The sequence below is a fragment of the Aptenodytes forsteri genome, unplaced genomic scaffold (assembly GCF_000699145.1).
Source record: "Aptenodytes forsteri isolate BGI_AS27 unplaced genomic scaffold, ASM69914v1 Scaffold333, whole genome shotgun sequence".
NCBI classification, from domain to species: domain Eukaryota; kingdom Metazoa; phylum Chordata; class Aves; order Sphenisciformes; family Spheniscidae; genus Aptenodytes; species Aptenodytes forsteri.
In genome coordinates, this window is record NW_008794542.1 from 465061 (window position 1) to 487187 (window position 22127).

The 22127-nt window shown below is 36.2% G+C and overlaps 1 protein-coding gene across 1 annotated transcript in view; it reads right to left on the reverse strand.

Annotated features, from left to right (window-relative positions):
- Positions 1 to 2011: 2011 nt before the first annotated feature.
- The window catches only part of ADGRA3 (adhesion G protein-coupled receptor A3), a 69510-nt gene continuing 49394 nt past the window's right edge, over positions 2012 to 22127 (reverse strand). Inside the window, exons 11-20 of the mRNA XM_009272302.2 lie at positions 20054 to 20203; positions 17178 to 17339; positions 16700 to 16903; positions 15385 to 15598; positions 15021 to 15229; positions 9974 to 10098; positions 9305 to 9428; positions 7334 to 7479; positions 3459 to 3554; positions 2012 to 3254 (exon numbers count right to left, since the gene is read on the reverse strand). Of these exons, the coding sequence (XP_009270577.1) occupies positions 2012 to 3254; positions 3459 to 3554; positions 7334 to 7479; positions 9305 to 9428; positions 9974 to 10098; positions 15021 to 15229; positions 15385 to 15598; positions 16700 to 16903; positions 17178 to 17339; positions 20054 to 20203 (2673 nt within the window). The remainder of the gene's footprint in view (positions 3255 to 3458; positions 3555 to 7333; positions 7480 to 9304; positions 9429 to 9973; positions 10099 to 15020; positions 15230 to 15384; positions 15599 to 16699; positions 16904 to 17177; positions 17340 to 20053; positions 20204 to 22127) is intronic.

Consider the following 22127-nt stretch of genomic DNA (forward strand, 5'->3'; position numbering starts at 1 on the left):
TCTTTGCTTTGGTAATACCTATAAATTCCTTTTTTTGTGTGCCTATCCATCCGGTAGCTGTAAGATCGGTTACAAGCTAAAAGCTACCTCTCTTGAAGCCAGTAAAATAAAGTAGCAATCAAAACTGAGCCATACACTTGTCAAAACGTTGCTTTAACAATTCTTAAATGGCAACTCCTAACAAGAAGCAAAAATAGCACCCTAATCCTAACAACACTGTCCTACTGGAGAGGTTGGTACAATGCATCCAGATCAGTTTAGACTATGAAACCAAGTAGCGGGGGGTACAGTAAACCTGGCAAGCAATAATTAAACATACCTGAATGAGTCCTCACATGATAAATTATTTAACATAATATTTGAGTACTGAGAATGTCAGACCTGTATCTGTAGTCAAACAGATAGACTTAACTGTAAAATACCCAACAGTGACAAGTCTGAATTAGGCAACCAAGTAAACAAGTATATACAATCCAATTCCATTTGTTGCTTAAAAGTTGAGTTGTGATATCAGTACTAGATCACACAGAACCATTTTTTGCTATTTAATACAGGTGGTTTTAGCAAAATGGGTATCAGTTACTGGAAACAGGTAAAGCCCCAAGCATTACTCTGCAACTACAACCTCAAATTTGTCACAGCAGCAGGATGACACAAAATACGATCCTGTTTACACTGAGGCGTCAACAATTTAAGTATAGAAAACTACTCATAACTGACATATAATCTATTCTAGACTACTTCATTTTACATAAAATATTTTGACCTTGAGTCTAGTTTTTGTAATTATACTGCAATTAAATTTAAATTAGAGTTTAATTTAACTACAGCTTTTATTTTTCAAGATTTACATTATTGTAAAAGATTGCACGTTTTAGCTATTTCTAGTGCAGGAATTTACATGCTTTATAAAACTGATAACCTTATTAATATAGCCCTTCTACTGAAACTTTTTTTTTTTTAAAACACAGATGCTCTATAGTATTGGAGATTATTCTGCAAATGGTCACATACGGGTGAGTAAAAGTGAACTTGCAACTCAAAACATTTTCTCAAGAGTCAACTTGTACAGTGACACTGAACCTAAAGACCCTGATCTTGCATACTGATCATACTCTTAACAGATTATCCCATTACCACCCATCAAAACACCTGTGCTATTAATCTTCCACACTATTACAACTGAATGAGTTTTCACAGATACATACTGACGACCTTTGCAAATTAGCACCTACCGTCTGTGAACATTCATAACCTTTCTCAATTACAAATGATTAAAACAAATTAGAAAAAAACATCCCAGTCAGGTAAGTATGAGGGCAAAATAGAGTATTATCCAAAAACATTACCAAGTAAACTAAAACTCTGTACAAGTGCATTAAAATAAGCCACAGCCATCTGAAAATATAACTTACGCAGCAAGTACAAGACAATGATTTTGGAGTAAACAAGTTGCCCATATACTAAAAATCTCTTTAAAATGTAGCTTTTTCATTTCAAACAAATTCTAGGCCTTATGCAATTACTTGAGCTATTTGCACTGTCTATTTCAGACACCAAATATTTTCTTTAGTAACAAACTCATAATTTTCAGATACTGAACTAGTAAAAATCAAGATGACATTCAGTGCAATAATCTTTAAAAAACCCAACAAATAAGTACAACATTGGGCTGCTGGGGAAAATACTATTTATTATACACTTAAATACAAACTTGAAATGTGTGGTGGACACATCTGCAGGGCTACAGGTAAAAAATAAAAATGTACAATGTTATGTTCTGCATCTCTCAAGATTGACACTTCAAAAAAAATTTCACAAAATACCAAAAGTTCATCTTTGTAAGAACAGCAAAGATAATAATGCATACAATCTTTTGCCTGGCAGATTATCGTTGTTCCCTCCCTGCATAAAGTACCTAGAGTTTGTAAACAGTCTTTAAAAGTGTTAATAGCTTTAAGGAATGTGTAATCACAGTTCATATGGATTCGTCCCACAATGAATTATAATGCTACACAGTAGTTTCGTGTTTCCACAACCCAGTTCTAATATTACCAGTACTGTCTGCAGTGAGCAAGGGTCCATCCTGTCCACTGCTTTTAAGCGGTCCATTCTGAATGGCTAAATTTAAGCCATAAGATTTTTGTTGGTTTTCAAGTTCAACCGCTATTGGTTTCCTTAGAATATCTTTTTTGTTGTTGGTAGCTATTGTTTTTTCTGTATTTCTGCTACTTTTTGGAAGCGTACTGCAAGCATCACTGCTATCCTGTTGGGATTGGTTATACTGACGTTCTCTATATGCCAAATAGGCTCTTCGGCTCCTTGAATGCCCTTCGCTGTTGCTTTGTCGACTTTTGGGTAAGCCATTTTGCACACTTCCTTCCACACTTGTGGGAACATCATATGCATATTCCCTCAATACTGCAAGCCTGCTAGCACGATGTCCCTTGCTTCTGTTCTTATGATGCCGACTCGGATGCCCGTTTGTCCGAAACTGTACCTCCAAGGGAGCTACATGCATTTTGATATCATTATCCACTGAATGTTCAGTGAGACTGTTATCAAGTTGAGGACCTGTGTTCAATGGCAGAGAAGTAGGGTGGCACTGAGCTGCCGCAGCTTGTAAGTTAGTTAGTTTACAACCTTGAGAAGAATTTTTTAGGCTTGATGCACTTTTATTTGTGCATGAAGATTCTGTGCTACTGTTGGTGCACTTAGGGGCCTCTCCATTGGTTACACTGGAACTGGAGGGCTGAACATTTACTTGCACTGAATACGTACTCCTTCCAGGGCAGCAAGTCATTATCCAAGCATGCCTAACATCTTCCCTGTTAATGCAGTGGTGCACCATAAGAAAGGCACTGAGGCTTAAACATGTTGCCCCAAAAAAACAGCTGAAGATCAGGTCCATGGGATAATACAGGGAAACCGACAGAGCTCCAAAGATCCACAGAGCGACATACAAAAGCAAAGTAAGGCCCACTCCCAGCAGCTGTGCTTGAAAACTGTGCTCGTTCTCCAAAGCAGACGTAGAAACTAGTGACACCGACAATGAATCTTGATGAGCCAGTTCCCCGTGTTCGTTGGTGGCCAGACGCTGCTGTTCCTCAATGGGTTCCTTAAGTTCATATTTACGTTCAGGGTGACGTTTTAGTTGTATGAATATGCTGAGAAAATACATACAGTTTATGAAAATTATAAAGCTAGCTGGTCCATAAAATGCTCCTAAGCTAGGTTCCCAAGTCATCCAGCAACTGGAAAAGAAACAAACCAAAGAATCAAAATTAACGTTTTCTCACAAGTCACTTATGCTTTATCAGTTCATTATGGTACTTTGAAGTGATCTTGGCTGTGTTACATTTTCTGGAAGAATCAGAATTAATTGCAACGAGAGTACTTAGAAAAGCAAACCAACCCATGAAATCTTATGACAGAGCTCTCAGTTATATGGTACTTACTAAGGAGCACTAGGTCTGCTGCCATAATTTCGGATGTTTGCTGCTGCTGTTATTCCACAAACTATGATAGGGATCCCTCCACCAATAAGGTAGAACCTAAAAAGTAAAGCCAGTGTATCAGTGGCTGCTTAGCGGCAATGGATTTTATTCAGTCACCATGAAGGAAATGAGGGCTTTCCAGGATTCTGGAAACATGCAAGTTCTTTAAGAAAATAATTAGGGTGAAATCAGGTTTGGGCTTCGGCAGTATCAATTTCTAAGTCTTCCTCACTATAACTTTTTTCCTCCTGTTGTAAACCACCTCTCTCTCACAGCTGCTCACCTCCCTCAAAGGCAATGAACAAAGGTATACACAGTTAAAAGGAAGAAGCAAAAGCTGGCAGTCAAAAGTTGTAAACTGCTGGAAGAGAATACAGAAACTTAGAAGGAAAACACTAAGTGGTACATCTCTTGTTCCAGAGATGAACTTGTGTAATATTATGGATGCTATGTTCAGAAGATCAGCTATAAGAACTCTTGTTGCTGGGGTTTTTTTGTGTGGAAGGGTTTGGGGAGTGGTGGGGTTTTTTTTTTTTTATTTTTTAAGTTCCAGAGATGAACTTGTGTAATATTATGGATGCTATGTTCAGAAGATCAGCTATAAGAACTCTTGTTGCTGGGGTTTTTTTGTGTGGAAGGGTTTGGGGTGTGGTGGTGGTTTTATTTATTTATTTTTAACGGACTCTATAATCTCATAGTATATACCTCCTGGTTCCCTGTGGTGGTGTTAATAAAAACTGTATGCCTTCACAAGGATGAGGACATAATGTTGTTGGAGTATCTAACTTTTCATTCCAATTTCTGTGAATTCACATTGAATTCATTAGTGGCAGATCAATAATTACTGACAATCATTCAAATTAATGGCACTCTGTCCTGCATCTTACGTTAATCCAGTCCAAATTCAGATCAGAACATGCAGTGAAAACTACTACTGTGACATACAGATGGGTAGTTTGTTTTGTCAACGAGACACCCCTATTCCGATGGTCTTGGACCTTTCCACTGCATTTCAGATTATTCACCAGAAGCTACTGCTGTCTCACTTGAGTCACAAAACAACAGTCTAAAATAAATTAAGTCTTTCTTGGAAGTCTAGGTACACTAAATATATTACTTAGTTGCTGAATCCTACAAAGATCAAATTCTGTCATTGGTTTATTCCATATCTTGATGCAGCAATCGGTAGCTGACCAGATGAAACAGATCTTTGTGGCTGATTTTACTCCACTTATCTTTCACTACAAATTACTAAATCACTGCCTCAAAGATGCACCACTACTCACACTTGAACAGCTAGTTCTACACAAGGCAAATTGTTACTGGCGGGAGAGTGAAGCAATATGGATTGTTTGTAGCCGTAGTTCAGTTTGCTGTATTGAAGGAACATGTTTACAACCGGCCTTGAACCATACCAAGATACCAAGTACTAACACCAAAAAACCCCACCAAAAAAAACCCCAAACCACTCAGGAATTGCTGAAGATTTAAGACACAGCAACACACAAGAGCCCAAATTACAAACCAAAACTATCACGCAGCAAGGAGCTATACGAACAGAATAGTAACTAAAAAACATATACAAAGTATGCTAGAGGAGATGCAGTAATATTAAGATGTTGGGGCAGAATGCTGTACAAGCTAAAACTTTTCCTTAAGTTAGATCAAAAAGAGAAAAACACATCTAATGACACGGGTACACAAGAGGTGTTACGATGGTAACAGAAAAAAACCCCATAAATAGTGAAACGCTGTGTTTCTAAGTAGAACATTCACCCAGTATTTGTATTATAGTAATACAAGTATTTGTATTTATTTTAAATAAAATTATAAAATACAAATATTTGTATTTTTATTTTATTTCACGCTTTACATGAAGTATCCCATTATTAAGATCTTCAGCAAGGTTCTTTGTAAAGTAGTTCTTTTAGTTAAAAAATTTGAAACTGTTTCCTTTTGTCTTGGTTGGAGTCTGCTGAACAAAATACCATTTCTGCACTACAAACCCCACTTCCTTCTTCTGACTGGCAGCTGAGAACCTCAGGTATTTTTACACCCTCTTGCCTGGCATGGCAATGCAATATACTTGGCATAAAGTTTTTCACAGTTAAGAAATTCCAACCGGTGCCAAGCATTGCACTATCTTCTCAACATGGCTACTGCGAGCCACAGCAAATCTCTTCTCTACTGTCTGTAGTGGCTTTCTGCAGAACACCGGATCCATTTCAAAGTCTTTTTCCACCTTGTTCATGACCTGTGACAAAGTCCTGTTAACACTGAATGAATATCATCACCACCAACAAAATTGTCTTACATGCAATGAACTTCCCAAAATAAAGACTAAAGCTTATCTATGCTAGAGGGGAAGGAAGCTTAACAGGTACGAAGTCCACCCTCACAAAATACCTACAGGAACTGAAGATCAGCGTAAACATCATGTCTACCTATCATCTGCAAGATGGACTTCTTTAAACCCAAAGAACACAAAGCAGAATAATTTACGTATGGCAAATAAGGAGAAAAATGTGTCCCTACATACATTTACCAGAGGTTTTTTTTCCTGTTCCAACAGACCCTTTGTAGTTCTGAAAACGCATACGGAGGAGAAATATAAACAGCATGGAGGCAAACAGAGAATCGGTTGTTTTGTCTCTTTAAATTCAAGAAACAGGGGGCCTGATAACAGTAGGTGACCAGTTCCAAACAAGTGAGAAACTCTTGCACAAAACTCTGAGCTGAGCCCGTGAAGCTGGTAATTTTACTGTAACATTTTCCAAAGCAAGAACTCCATGACAAATAATAAGGGATGAAAAAAAGAAAATCACAACAGATGTTAAAAAGGCTACTCAGTACCCTGCTGGAAGGCACACAGTTGGTGGTCGGCATGATATCCTACAGTGCATACAACAGATTTACTTTTTCTTAAAAGAAAAATAATAAAAGTTAAGGAAAGCAAAGACAGGCCTTAAGTGGTATAAATAGTAACCTTCTACCTTCTAAATTATCAATTAATTATTACCTTCTAAATTATCAATTAAATATTCCTATATGCTTGTATATAGTACTGCAAATTTTAGTTGATGACATTCAGAAAAGCATTTCTGATTTTCTGCAGTCTCTACTTTAAAATCAACCTTTCTACATATTTGCCTATAACTAATCAAAGTTAATCAACTTCTGCCACCTTGTGGAGAATTTCAGCTTAGCAGTTTTTAATTAATATCCAGAGGCTCAGTAAGCTGTAAGAACAAAGCATGTTAATGTTTTCTATTTAAAATATTTCACATAGGGTGAATTTCACAGATAACTAGTTTGTCCCATTTCAGTGATTTCAGAAATAAAAATTCTAAGAGGAATGCTTCACAAAGAACACTATTTTCATTTGATAATGACTGATACCTATTTTTCAAACTATTTGTAAGCAATCTTTGGAAAACATACTAAACTGTATTCACTTAAATTGCAGTGTTTGTTAATTGTGTGATAACAGTTCTCCACATTCTTTCTTCTATGATAATTTAATGGGAATTGTTGCTATCTAAAGTCCTAATCAAAGCCCCAGTGGTGATGCTGAAATGCTACCAATTTCTTAATTTACAAATCAGGAACACAGCATTGCACAGCAATATGCTAAGACCAATCATCCTTCACCTCGTCCTCCTTAACATAATGCTGAGGAACAGAAAAGTCTGGAAGAGACTTTAAGGACCTGGAAAGAAAATCTTCCATAAAAGGCACTTGCAAAAAACCAGTAGTGACCTGTTACATTTTCTGATCAGAATATGAGCATAGCGACTTGGGAAATAATGAGTTGCAGACACAAACAAGCAGCTCACCTCAGCATTGGCCTGGGTGGAGGAGGTGGCTCATCAGGATCTTGACATCTTTTTGCTTTTTTGGTTACTTGCTTGTAAATATTACGAGATGTCACTCCCAGCCACAGTACTGTCGCAAGAGTGGAATAATGGAGAATTATCCCAACCTTAAAAAAATTAAAATAAAAATGAACCCCCAAACATTTTCTTTTTACCAAGTTAAAAAAATCAATCATTTAACATGCAACTTGCATAAAGTCTGAATTTTCAAAAGCTCAGCTGAAGAGAAGAAAAAACCCTCTTATTTTACTATGACTGTTCTAAATGCCCAGTCGTTGTGGTTTTCAAAAAAGTAAAATATGCTATGCAAACCCATCTTTATATCAGTTGAGTCTTGAAAGGCTACATAGCTGCAGTTACCTCTAGTGGAAGGAAAACTTAATAACGTGGGAAGAACTTTGCTGGCCAACATTTTTAATATTACATATCAATCATACACTTTTGGAAACTATTTTATGAAACACTTTAAAATGTCTTGCGTTACGGAAATTATTCAAATTGAAATGAGTAAGGGAACAGCAAGCTAATGATATCGTGGTAACTACATAGCAGGCAGCAAAATATAGACAGCTAACAAACTGGTCAGCGATTTTAACATAATGCAAAAAAAAGGAAGTGTCATACTTTAAATATTTAACCAGCCTAAACATTATTGCAAAGTCATTCTCACAGACTGCCTGGGCACTACTGTTAAGAAAATGATTGTCGGTCAGATCCTTTTGCATCTGCAGTATTTTATAAACTGAACATTGTTTTCTTAAGAGAAGTTCCAGGAATCCCCAAGTCCCTGAAGTTTCGTCGAGGATAGGCACAATCTGGTTGTCCTGTATTTCCTTACTTATAAGCCAACACTGAGATGAAGTCACTGCAAGAAGTAGGTTTCATATATCCCTTAAATGATGGCACACATGAATGGAAGAGGTGACACTTCAGTTTCTGTTAAGATGACTGGAGGTGGTTGTTTTTAAAGTTTCAATGTGCAAGTAAAAGCACAACTCCTAAACATCCATACCACAGAATTTCTCTTGTAGGATTACTGTCTCCAAGGCGACAAGAAAAAAGATTACAGTTTGTCAAACTATTTCCTCATCTCCATATATATGTGTGTGTGTGTGCGCGCACGCATATGCAATGCACACAGACTAGCATTCTCTTTAAATTTGTAGGAGAAAGAGCAGGGACATATTTTATTGCAACACTTTGTCAACCTAAAAACTACTGTAGATTCAAACAAAAAGCATTATGGAATATTATGATGAGGTATTAGAAACTTTTATGAATCACTGGATGGAAAAAAGAAAACATTAAAAAAATTTCACTTATATCATTCCAAAGCAGCAACTGTTATTATACTGAAACACTGCAACTGAATTAGAGATGGCCAAATCTCAGAAGAACAAATCACTATAAAAGAGGAGTCTCAATAAAGCTAGTGATGTTTGTTTAGAGAAAGCATGGGTCTTTGACTTGAAACACTTCTCTCTCCCTCCCTTTACGTTATACTGAGCAAATGGAAATAAATATTTTACTACCTCTGGAAATCAGTTTTCACATGGTCTGTAAAGGCCACACACAGGCCTCTAAAACAATTTCATAATAAGTAAGTCTCAAAAATAAAACTAAGAGGTAAAACTTATTTTTTCGAGATAGCATTTTGGGCAAAAAAAATTCTGTTGCACTTCTGAAATACTTTTCCAGTTTTCAAGTAACAAACTAGTTTTATCTTCACGGCTGGATGAAAATACAAGAGAAATCTTTAAGGTAAAAAAACCCAAACAAACAAAAAAAGATTGATTTTTTGGTCTAAGTTTTACATTCTGATGAAAATGCCTGTACAGTACTACAGCTCTATAGGAGGCAAGGGGGGTGTATGTATATATAGGAGCATGAAACTGGTAACTAATTTTTTCAAGTGTTTGCATGTTTACTTACTGCTTGGCAAATGCTGGCATTTCTGGTCTGAGTTATGCCTCCAATAAACATCACACATGTCAGGAAAATATGAAAGCTCAGGTTAACTAGCATATGCCAGCTTTTTACACTGATCCTGATCACACTGTTAAAAGAAACAAGTTAGACAACATAAAACACAGCTGCATTATTGTCTTTCAGAAACTAGCAAGATACATTTGTCATAAATGAGATATAATTACTGTTAATGATTGTTTGACTACCACGTACTTTGTAATCAAATATAATCTCAGGTATTCATCACAAAAAATTAAAACACCCTCCTATTAACTAGCTTTATACAACTATTTGGGGCCTGATTCAAAAATTTTAGGCTTCAAGCTTTCACATCAACAGAAATGTAAAAGTCTGAACAGTTTGTTAAATTCTACAAACATTCTTGAGCGGTCTCTTCTTTTATCATGAAGCAAAAGTGAAGAATTTAAGAGATACAGGGTTATGAGAGCTAAATTGTCATATTCAAGAACAGATGAAATAGCTACTTGCTTAATTGTTAGTTTGCATCAACAAATTTTATAGGAAAAACCCCCCAACAAATGCAGATTACTATATCGTGTTCCTATCAAAAAGAAAAAGTAGTCCTAAGCACTATGAAACTCATTTTTTTAGTCTAGTAATTTTGATTCATACCTGTGATGGTATATGTAACTGACTATGATCATCAACAGGCACATTAGCAAAACCATGGCAGTGGCATAAATTACTGGATGCAAAAGATCAGCTGGCTGCATATATAATTCAGCTCCCGTCAAGTCCTGACAACAAAAACAAAATTAACATTAGTCCACCTTATCTCTTCATTTTGTGGGGGCAGGGGGAATGGCAGACTAAACACAAAATAAAGAAGTAACAGAAACCTTCTAGATGAAATCCCTCCCCCTCCCAACCCTGACCCTCCAATCATTTATTATTTGATGTTCCTGGCTTTCTTCCACAATTACCTGCTATTCTGGATGACCTTTATAAATGCAGTCACACATCTTAGGGAACACTTAAACTTCACATATGCTTGAATATACAGAGAAGTTAGCAGCTTATAGACACACACCATTTTCTTCTTCTTAAAATACTTACATGTACAGCATGTAGAACTGTGTGTTTCAGTTATGATTATAATCTTCCGCAACAACCCAAAGAACATTACAGAAAGTGCCCTCAGCAAGTTTGCGGATGATGCTATAGACTGGGGAGACTGATCAATAGATTGGAGGATACTCAGAGAGATGTTGGTGAGCCACTGAAACAGGCTGATAAAAACATCATGGAACTTAGCAAAGGAAAATGTGAAAAGATCTGCATCTGGGATGGAATAACCCCATGCATGCAACAATACAGGCTGGGCACTGGTCTGAATAGAAAGCAACCACAGAACCACTTGAAGGTACAGGTAGACAGAAGTTGACCACAAGTCAGCAGTGTAACCTGTAGCCCAAGGCCACACTTCACTGTACTAGCAAAACCACAGCAAGCAGGGGAATTGATTATTCCCTTCCGTTCAGCACTGAGACCACCTCTGCAGAACTGTCTTCAATTTGAGGCTTCCCAGTACAAGAAAGGCACTGACGTACCGGATGGAGCAAGTCTAACAGATCACTGGGATTACTAGCAGGCTGAAGCACACAATGTCTGAGGCTGAAAAAGCTGGGTTTGCTCATCTTTAAGAAGAAAAGGAAGATGGGAGAAACCTCATTATTATATTGAACTACCTACTGGGATGGTATAAAGAAGACTGAGTCAAACTCTTCCTGGAGATGAACCGTGAAACAATGAGAGGCAATGGACATTATCAGCAACATGGAAAATTCTGTTTAGACACAGGAAAAAAAATTCTGATGAAGGTGGTCACATACTGCCCAGAGAGTCTCTGTAATCTCTGTCCTTGGAGATACTCAAAGCTTGACTGAATATGATCTGGAGAAATATGATCTGACTTTGAAGCTGATCAAACTTCGAGCAGGTAATTGGACCAAATAACACTCAGATATTTCTACCAGACTGTTATTCCGTGATTACTGCTTGACCAGAAGATAGTTGATAACTCAAATAGAATTCAACAGCTTTTTAGCATCGTTCAAGTTTTCTGAACCCACCCATCAAAATATTACTCAAGGAGTAAGCATGAAATGGAACCTTGGACTGTTAAAGCATGGCAGTATTTCAAATAACATCTGAGGAGTGACATTTTCACTTACTAACAAGAATAGCAAGAATAAATAATTCTGTTTGGATGCAGTTACAATTTACTAGGGTTCCATTTCCATAATGGTAATGAACACTTGGGGGCGGGGGGGGACACACACCTTCAGTCCCTTCCAGCACTAAATAAAACAAATTTGCTTAACTAAGATTAGTGGAAAAACCTATTACAAAGAATTTTTCAGAACAGACAGAATACAGAAAATTCTCTCACCTATAATTCTGAGCGAGACTCACTCTTAAACCTCTAGACTTGGCAAAGTTTAAAAGTGTGCTGGGGGAAAGGAGAACAAATTTGGCATTCACAAAGAACAGTAGAACATTAGGAGGAAGCTTCAGTTTGTTTTGAGAAAAATCACAGTGAGATACAATCTGTTTTTAAGGTTAGGACGGGTAATCTGATTTCACGGACAGGAGAAGAGTTCTTGAATTTAGGCTTACAATTAAATTAGAGTCAGCAGTCTCTTCACCACTCCTTCAATTGTTCTTTCATCAGAATATAAATTTGTTGTTCTTAACTAACTCCCCAACCTCATTTCAAACTAATTTAATCAGATTGTCAGTTTGATTTTTATGTATTTGGTTTTCTTTGGCACCTGGAAAAAATACTTTGAGAAAGATCATAAGATATTATGCCTCAGGCAGCCAGTGTCATCTGATTTCAACACTACCCATGGCCTGGTTGATATCCAGCTGGAGATTCCTAGGAACTCATTGCTGTTACAAGCATGAGCAAACGTATTGTCACACATAGACGGTGAGTACTGGAGAACAGAAACTGTAGTATTCCTGGTGCTGCTTCCAGACTGGTGACAGGTAACAAGATGTCATGCATGTATTGGTGTGAACTTAGGGAACAAAAGCTACAAAATCACAAGATTTACAATAATCTTCTAAGACATCTGACAAAACCCAGCATGCCTAGCCTAGCTAGCAAAGGCTTTGACCCAATACCCACTAAGTCAATAAAATTCTTACTGACTGCACCAACATTTTTAATGAGATCTACTAAAAGGACTCAGGGGAGCTAATAATGTTATTTCTGAGCTAAACTAATCCTAAATAATAATTTAATAAAAAAAGGACAGTAAAATAACAGTAGAGATGACATTAAGAAGAACACTGGGGCGTTTATAGCCAACTAGCAGAACTCTGTTCCTTCTCAACTACCATTGCTGGTTTTTTCCCCTCTGCTGTAGGCCTATCATAGTGAGATTTCAGCTGAGCCTCCTGGTTATCTCTTCTATTATTAAACAGTGGTTAAAATGATTTCCAAATAAATACAAAATTTTATAACTGTACCTTCCTAAATCACTAGATTAGAAAACTAGGCACTCAGTTATGGGTTTTCTTATCAGAGAGGACTTTACATTACGTTCTGAAACATATAAAGATGGGTTGGTACATTACAACCTGCTTTATTCTACACACATATGTACTAAAGTAAAGCAGACTAAAAAAGAGTGAAATAACTCTGGTTAAGTCATTCGCCATCCAGCCAGGATGATGGAATATTGCATTCAGGTCCCTCCTGCCACTACTGTTCATGTATTTGATGTTAATGACAACTGCTGAATTAAAAGCCAAACTTCTAAAACTGACCCCAGAACTATGAGCCTGGGACCAGAACCCAGACTTTCACAACACTATGAGAGTCTACAAATGAAATAGGCTGTTATAGCTTTTTTAGTTAATATATGAATAGGCATTATGAAAACCTTTTTCAGCAGCTACTTAGACATCCAGAGCTTTTACAGTGTATTAACTGTGTGCAGGGAACATCTAACAGATGAGCGTTACTCTCTGTCCTCTTCCACCAACCCCCTCCTCTCCAGTCCCTACAGCCTAACATTGTGGGAAGTAGCTGAATATTTAAGGAATACCAGTTCTGAGGAAGCGTAGAATGAGAGCCACTGGCAGAAAAGTAAGAAAGCTGCCCCTTCCTCTAACTTTTTTGATTTCCGATTGTCAACAGTTGTCTGTATAACTCACAATAAGATATTGATATAATCTTACCACGTATTTTTAGAAATAGTCATTTACAGCAGCAGATTGAATATGCTTTTCATTTTTCTTCCTCCAGATGGCAGAAATGTGACCAATTTAAAGCATAATCTCTCTTTACATGCATACTACACATACAAATGAAGTTTAATTCCATTTTAAAGAACGCTGTTATGTTTTAGGAAAGGATTATATATTTAAAAAATATCAAAGGCAGCAACTATTATTATAACAGTTTGAAGTAATTTAAAACAGTACCTTCGGACGTAAAGTGAAAAGTTGCTCTCTTTGAGCTCTTTTAAAAAGCTTGGCATGTAAATCTTAATTTTATTTATGTTTAGCTTTTTGGTATTCTACTATTTAATTCTCTTAAGAGGAAGATTTTTGAAAATTTGAGTTGCAAACAAAAATGGCAACTTCACGTGCACTGATCATCATGACGGAATCCTCCTTCTTCCATGTACAATCACATAAAAATATGTATTTAATTCCACACAGAGCACATTAACTACAACAAAACCCACACCAAATTTACATGTAAGTTAGCAGTATTTCCTAAACCTCTTACTATTTCACCCAGCTTCCTACTAGCCTACCGTTTTTACATATCACATTTTATCATTTAGCATCTGTGGTGATGGCTGATAAGCAGGGTGGCAGTCACCATCTCTAAAAAGGAAAGCTTCCCAGGCCAAATTCTGAAACGAAGAGCTCTGGGAACAGACAAAGAAGAAATCTGACTTCATAACTGAAGAGCACTAAAAGAAGGTGTCTTGTTCCCTTCTTCTTCAACTATCACTATATTTTAGAACTGGTTAGCATATTGATGTCAATAAAATGGTTAAGACTAGAGTTCAGATACCATTTTTTAAGCAATATTTCAAGAATATTTTGGATAGTAACTAAGTGTTTTGATTTTTTTTCCTTTTTCAATCAATGTCTTCTGGTAACAGACCTACATACTAGTGAATGAATAGCTAATTTGCAGTGAAATAGCTACCTCAGATTATGGATCACAGCAAAAAAAAAAAAGTTACCTGGGAAAACACTCCTGTCAACAGACAAAGCTAACAAATTTAATCTAGCACAGAGAAGATAGGTAACAGTCAAAAAAACCCTTTCTTTATTTTAAACTGTCATTATTAGACTAAAATTCATAAAAGCCCATTTGATTAAGTAGCTCATTAAAATGGCCTCCTATAATATAGTACTTTTCATATGAAAGTTCTTTCGTGTCTAGTATATTCAGCAATTAATTCCACTGTCCAATAATTGACAGATTTCCACTTAAACATCATCTTACATCAACATTTATATCAACACAAGCAAAAACTGAAGATTTATTCCTTATGTCTAGTTTTATGTGAAATGGAAGGTGGGAATGCTCATTTTCTTTAATGCAAGAAAAAACCCCACAGAATTGCATTTTGAATATTTTTAAGTTCCAGAGAGAGACATGTAATTCTAAGTGTCGTACCATTAAAACTGCATAGTTGCTGAGGGAGTAGCACTGAATGGAGGTAATATTTTCATCGGACAGAAGAATGCGACAACCATCAGATTTCCATCCCCCTTGTCCGTTCAATAGATCAAAGTCCCACTGAGCTGCGATAGCATCTGCTCCATGCGCAATGCGCCGCAGTGTCACATTTATAGGAACGTGGTGACTGGCTAGGTTTAAACCATCTGTTACAAAAGAAAAGTATTTGCACATAAATTTCTCAACATGTAACACATTAGATGCTAAAAACCTTTTATTAACTATACAGTAGTTGAAACAAAGGAGTCAAAAATGTTTCTTATTTTTAAAGATCATAAAAAAGTAATAATAAAAAACAAACCTATCTTAGTAAGAATAACTGGTGTTACAACTGTACGACGTTTCCCATCATCAGCCAGATTTGTTGAATTTCCTGTTGCTGGAAAAAGCTTTCCATTGCGAAATGCAATAAGCTGAAGCTTGTAGACAGATTCATCTGCTGGTCTGATTTCTCTTTTTTGCTTTTGGGTGAAAAGGGAAGCTGGCAACTGGATAGAAGCCTCTACAATTGTGTTCTAGAAAGAAACATATTTTTAAAGTTTTTAGAGAAAATGGAATTCTTTACAGAGATTAAATTAGCAACTCCTCCAACTGAACAGTGTCAGAGATGAACGCATTTAGCCGACTGTGTATTGTGACAAACCTATTTGACAGTGTTTCCAAGCAATCCATGATAAAATAGTTGAATCAGGTTATTAAAGTCTTAATGCTTTTATAAAAAGAAAAAAAAAGTTAAGATTCTGTAGTTACCTTACTTGTTACAGAGAGTAAAGTTGAAGTTCATACCAGTAAAGTATTACAAGAGTTTTCCAGATTAGACTATTGGCAACAAGAAGCAGCAACAAAGACAAGCAGACAAACAGAAATGTTGTAATTGTACATTAGTACCATTCAAAATGAAACACTATATACAGACAGGTTTTGATAACTTGTATATAAATTATACTTGGGTAGGGAAGCATGCATGTAATTTCACAGAATTACATAAATATAATTTCAAATATACACCCTGCAGTGACGTTCAAGCACATTACGTGATAAAAGCAAACTGGTATGTTGGGGAATATAACTGAAAAAATACTTTTATAGAATATGAGGAAGTGTTTCCATTCTATACACACCCACATATGTGTGTGTGTGCGTGTGTGTGTACATGCACACACACACACAAATAAAAACCTTTCAGGTCCATTTTCTACTTCACGCTTAATTACAGTATTACACCAAGTAGAATATTTCAGATATTTAGGGAGACTGGTAATATCTGATTTAATATGTAATGAAGGTGAAAACACAGCAAAATAAAGCCAAGTATTATTATGAACTAGGGAGCATTTCAATTTCCATACTTATGAAAAAGTCTGAAAGCATCTTTCAACTTAAGATGTTTTAATAAGAAAACCACGCCTACTCATTAAAAATTGTGTCCATTAAAAAATTATTCTACAATCAAACTTTATTATCCTTTGTCACTTTATTATCTCTTGTCACAGTCATTCTGGATTATGTAAAAATGCTACTTTAACATTAGAAATTAATAATATAAGCTTGCTTTCCAAATGATTCATATTTAAGATATTATTACAAAGTCAGTAGGGAAACAATGCGTATCCAACCTTTAAAGCCAGACTTGACAGTGTATTTGAAACGTTGCACTTAAAGCTTAATTGTTTATCTAGATTTCCATCTGGATCTCTTCTCCCATAATCACTGAGTCCTGTACGGTCTGATGTAGCCACTTTCTGAAATACGGTGCATGTCATCCCAGTGAAACCAGCAGCCTTTATTACATAAGCCTCAAGAGCAATATTTGGAGAATACTGTGACGACAAAAATCAAACATTAAATAATTTTACACACCACAGGAAGAATAATAAATAATCTTAAAGGGATTCTCTGCCATAACAGAAAAAAACACCCAGAAAACTGTATCTGTTTATCTGGCAGGAAGATAAATCTGTTCAGAGTATTTCTCTTCTCCCTGCAGAAATAGTAGGCATTTCAGATAATGCCAACATCTATTAACAAAAATAAAAAGCTATTGAAACACAAGAGCCTGAAAAATGTCTTCTAAATAAATAAATTTATACTTACAGTAGAATAAACTTGAGCTCCATTTGCAAGCCGATACATAGCAATTTTCTGTAGACACTGTACAATTCTAGTGCAAGCCTTGGCTTCTCTTTGTGCCATCCACAGAACATGTTCATCAGCTAACATAATGTTACTTGCTATGTCCACCATTACGTCACCAAGCTAACAGGGAAGAGAAATAAGACTGGTTTATATCTTTGAAAGCGTTCATCAAGTAGGATCATTATCAGACAATACAAAGCGACTCGTCAGCACAAAAAGCAAAAGGAAATTGGTTGTTCCTATTTCAATCACCACTTGTCAAGTTGAGATACTGAAATACTTTGACTCAGACATTTACCTCCATCCAAGAAAAATGTTATGCCAATGTAATTTATCTGTTTACATTATACTTAGAAAACAAAAACGTGAGAAATACAGATATTTCATTAAAAGCAGAGTGTAATAATCCACGTTCTACTGTACTAATTATTTAAAAGGACTATTTATTATCAACTTTAAATCTAAAATACATATACTATAAATCAACAATAATACAGTTTGCATGTACGGGGGAACATAATAAGTGAAGAGTAATACAAGTAAAAATTAGCATGCAACCCTTCTGCTTCTCTTCCTTTCGCTATGTCTGCCTTTTCTTTGATTCCTTCCTCGCTTGCCTTCAATTTTGCATGAACTGTTTTAGGTCGCAGGTTATACGTGAGAGAGACAGCAAACACCCATAGGTACCAGAGCTGCTTTCAAACTACCAATTACATTGTTGTAAGTTTATGCTCACACTCCCTTACTCTGTCTTCTGTATGATGGACAAATACAAACGATAAAGGAAATTCATTTATTTAGGCCCCAACTCCGCCAAAATTAATGAGCACCTACATTGACCTACACCGCATTTTCACAACATTTAAGAAACAGTGACAAATATTGGACCAAAAGTGAAGGTGCATGTATTTTCTGGTTGAATGGACTGAAATGCAATTCACAGTGCCTAAATTTAGGGACTGGGATTTTCCACATAAAGAGAGACAGGGTGGGGTGGGAAAGACATCTCCTTTACCATCCAGGCTTCCCAATTTCTTTTCAGAATATTACTAATAAGGAAAGAACATAGTAGTTTGTTCTCCTTTTTTTAAAATCTTTAAAAGTAAAGGCAAGAATGGGAATATAAAAATATTTGCTGTTTTAAGAACTGTCTCTTTTAGGGACAGAAGCTACAATCAGTAAACATTCTCAACAGCTAACGCAGAGCCTCAAGCAGCATTTGCAGGCTGTAGCCCTTTTCATTAAACTCTCCAGAACAAATCAAAGTTAAATTAATTGAAGATGCTTATTATGAGTTATTGCTACTTGAAAAATGGTAACATGTTTTACACATCAACAAATGGTGGGTTTACAATAAATTATCAGTATTAAGATCTTGAAGTCACAGGACTCAATTTGTTTCATACTTTTAAAAAATATTACATGTTATTCTTTCCCCTGATTATCAAGTTTTTCCAACTGCATTCTAACTTAAAGACAATCTGCTAAGAACTTTCTGAACATTCGTCTTCAGTTTGTTTCTTCTGACATGAAAAAGCTGTTAAATGAAGCTTTTTATAATTTACAGTATTTATCTTTCAGAATAGCCGCTGTAACATAAACTAAAGAACTGACAATAAGATGGTATAAGTGAATACAGTGTCAAGAAACAGTTTGTAGAGTAATACCCTAATAAGAAATAACTCTTATTAATAGCTACTAAAAATTGTTAAATGAAATTGCACTCACATTCCTTGAGTATATCAGGAAATCAAAGGTTGACTTCAAATCAAATCAATTAAGATAAAAAATACATCATCTAAGACCAAAACTACCTATGAATTTAACTTAGATATTTTTGTATCATCTACTACCTTCAAACATGGCAAAGTAATGCTAGATTGTCTCACACTACAGACAATAAATCACAGCTGAGAAAAGAATATTCTTATAATGTTAACAAATCATGCAGTAACCTAAAACATGTTTCTATTTTTGACTAGGTACAAAACCAGCCATTTAATGAACTGCTTGTATAATTCCAAAATACACACAAAAAAAATCCAAGCTATGATTGTAAAAAGGAGATTTAACCTGAAAATTCTCCAAGGGGTCCTGCAAAGAATTTACAACCAGTATTTATGGTTTGCTGAGGGTGGATGGGGAAATTTGGCTTTTTTTTTTTTTTGCGCAAGTTTAAAATTGAGGCATTGCGGTCTCCAACTTCCCAACATGCACTGTACAGTGAGATCAATATAACCTCTGTTCAGCAGTGAAACAGAGAGTTCCTACCCACTGGTTGAACTATTCAACCACTCGCATTTTTCTCCCCAACAATGAGCGTTCTCTAAGATTTTATTTTAATGTCTTATCTTATATCCTACAAGATATAGGAATACTGAAAACCTTAGAGATACAGCTCAATACTGAATAAAGACAGCCTACCATGGTGGGAGGGGAGAAGATAAGTCTTGTTTTATTCATTATTGAGAGGATCTCTGAGGCTTTCATTATTTGTATTTTTAGAGAAGAACATACCAATGAAAACCTGTGTGACCCACTCCATATTAAATAAAAACAGACTTACTGTACCTATCTCCCTGCTCCAGTGCTGACCAGAGGTGTTACTCACATTACAGGTCCAGTGAATGCTGGATCATCTCAGCGCGAATGCAAAGTCTGTGACCATGGGTCAGCAACTTCAGGAACCTACTAAACAAACAAAAACATGGAATAGAATCTGATAATCTACTAACTCAGTGCCTGCATCTAACGTTGAGAAGGTTTCACTGCTCTGAATACTTAAGGACAAACACTTTGATCATCTTTAAAGTGATGGCAAATCATCCAGTTACCTCTTTATATTTTTCAGCAAATCTTCCAAATTTCTCTATCATTTCAGCCACAAAAATAACATCCATCTTATCAGAAAAATTTGCTGCTTCAACAGTGTAAGCCAAGAGCTGTCTTGCTGTTGCCACTGCATTAGTAAGGTTGAGCGGCATCTACATAGAGAACAAACATAAGCATTTTGAAGAAGTGAAAATTAAGTACAAGATAGAGGCAACACTTCAGCAATTAATAAATAAGCATTTTCCCAAAGAGGATAGCAATTCCCACAGGGACCACAGTGTTTTAAGTAGCCAAAGACTACCACCTTATCTGTTAGCAAAAACATTTCCTATAAGCCAGAGAACGAGCATTTGTACCTGCAGGCAGAAACTGGGTTTTGTCTTGTTGTCCTAGAAGGGAAAGAGGTGTTGCACCAAGAAAAGGAGCAAAAAAGACAATACTGTCAAATGCTTATTCTCCATTTCACCAGAGCCTAGGCATGTCAACGCAAAGCTCATAAAATACGGCATTTTATAGCAAGAGAAGCCAAAAGATACTCAAACACACCACTGCTATAGCATTCACTCATGATTCTGTAATTACAGAAAGCATTTGGAATGGAACATACACACAAAAAAAACCCAAGATAGAACCTCTCTATGACAAAGCTCATGATTTCATTCCTGAAACAAGCACCATGCTGGAAAATTCTTCACTGAATAGTATGCAACATCAACATGCTGGAGCTAGCAGGGACCAAAAATGGGAAGTTTCACTTAGTACAGTGGAAAGCTGTGCAAATGTTATCAGCTCATGTTCAGATGCTGTTTAACCATGATAATCCAAACTAGAGATGTCCCGTCTCACCATTTTTTGGTGTACAGATATCTAGTCTGCCATACTGAATTTGCAATGTGCCACATAAGCACAACTATATATGTGTCCCTGCTGGTCTTAGCACTTGTACATAGATATGAATGCAATTAATGGAAGATTAAACACTAGAAATCATGCATTTAAAGTGTAAATGAAGTTCAAAGTCTTAACACACACTGAACAAAGTCAACTTTCGAATACAGATATTCTGTATGATTTCTTTGAACTTTTTCTTTAAACGTGAATTTCTTTTCACCTAAAACTATACCTGTATGATACAAACAAGAACAGTGAAATATAAATGTTACAAAGGTTTCACTCCATTTTAAACTTAGACCTCTGCTTGATTTAAATTGCTTGGCACAGTTCTAATGTTCAAAACGGCTCAACTACCTTTGTGTTCAAAGGCTCTGAAGATGCTTATAATATTATTACATTTAATATTAGTCTCAAAGAGACAATAAATTTCTGTGCAGAATACTGCTTAAAATTCCAGACCTACTACACATAAAAAGAGGAAGGCTCTAATGAATAAAAACAACTCCTAAAACCAAAACATGCCACTTCTCCCTTTAAAAAAAAAATAAATTTGAAACCTCTATTTCAGTGTAGCATACCTATGTGCATGTATTTTTAAAGAGATAACTTCCTATTATCTACTTCACAAATGGAAATTATACTTCTGCTTCTGCTTTTCTGAAGATACCAGTCTGACCCTCTGTGCTGGTTTTAGCTGGGGTAGAGTTAATTTTCTTCACAGTAGCTAGTATGGGGCTGTGTTTTGGATTTGTGCTGGAAACAGCGTTGATAATACAGGGATTGATAATACAGTGTTGATAATAAACAGTGTTAATAATACAGGAAGATTGGCCGGGGGCCACTGCTTGGGGACTGGCTGGGCATTGATCAAGTTGGTCATGAGCAATTGTTTTCATTTACATCGCTTGTCTTTCTTGGGTTTAATTTCTCTCTCTTTGTTATTTTCCTATGCATTACAATTTTACTGGTTCAAATGAGAGATGTCTCTCCCCCATCCCACTGAGGGCCGGGAGGGGGGAGTGAGCATCTTCTTCCTAGTAGCTGGTATAGCGCTGTGTTTTGGATTTAGGATGAGAATAATGTTGATAACACACTGATGTTTTAGTTGTTGCTAAGTAGTGCTTACACTAGTCAAGGACTTTTCAGCTCCTCATGCCCTGCCAGCGAGAAGCTGGGAGGGGG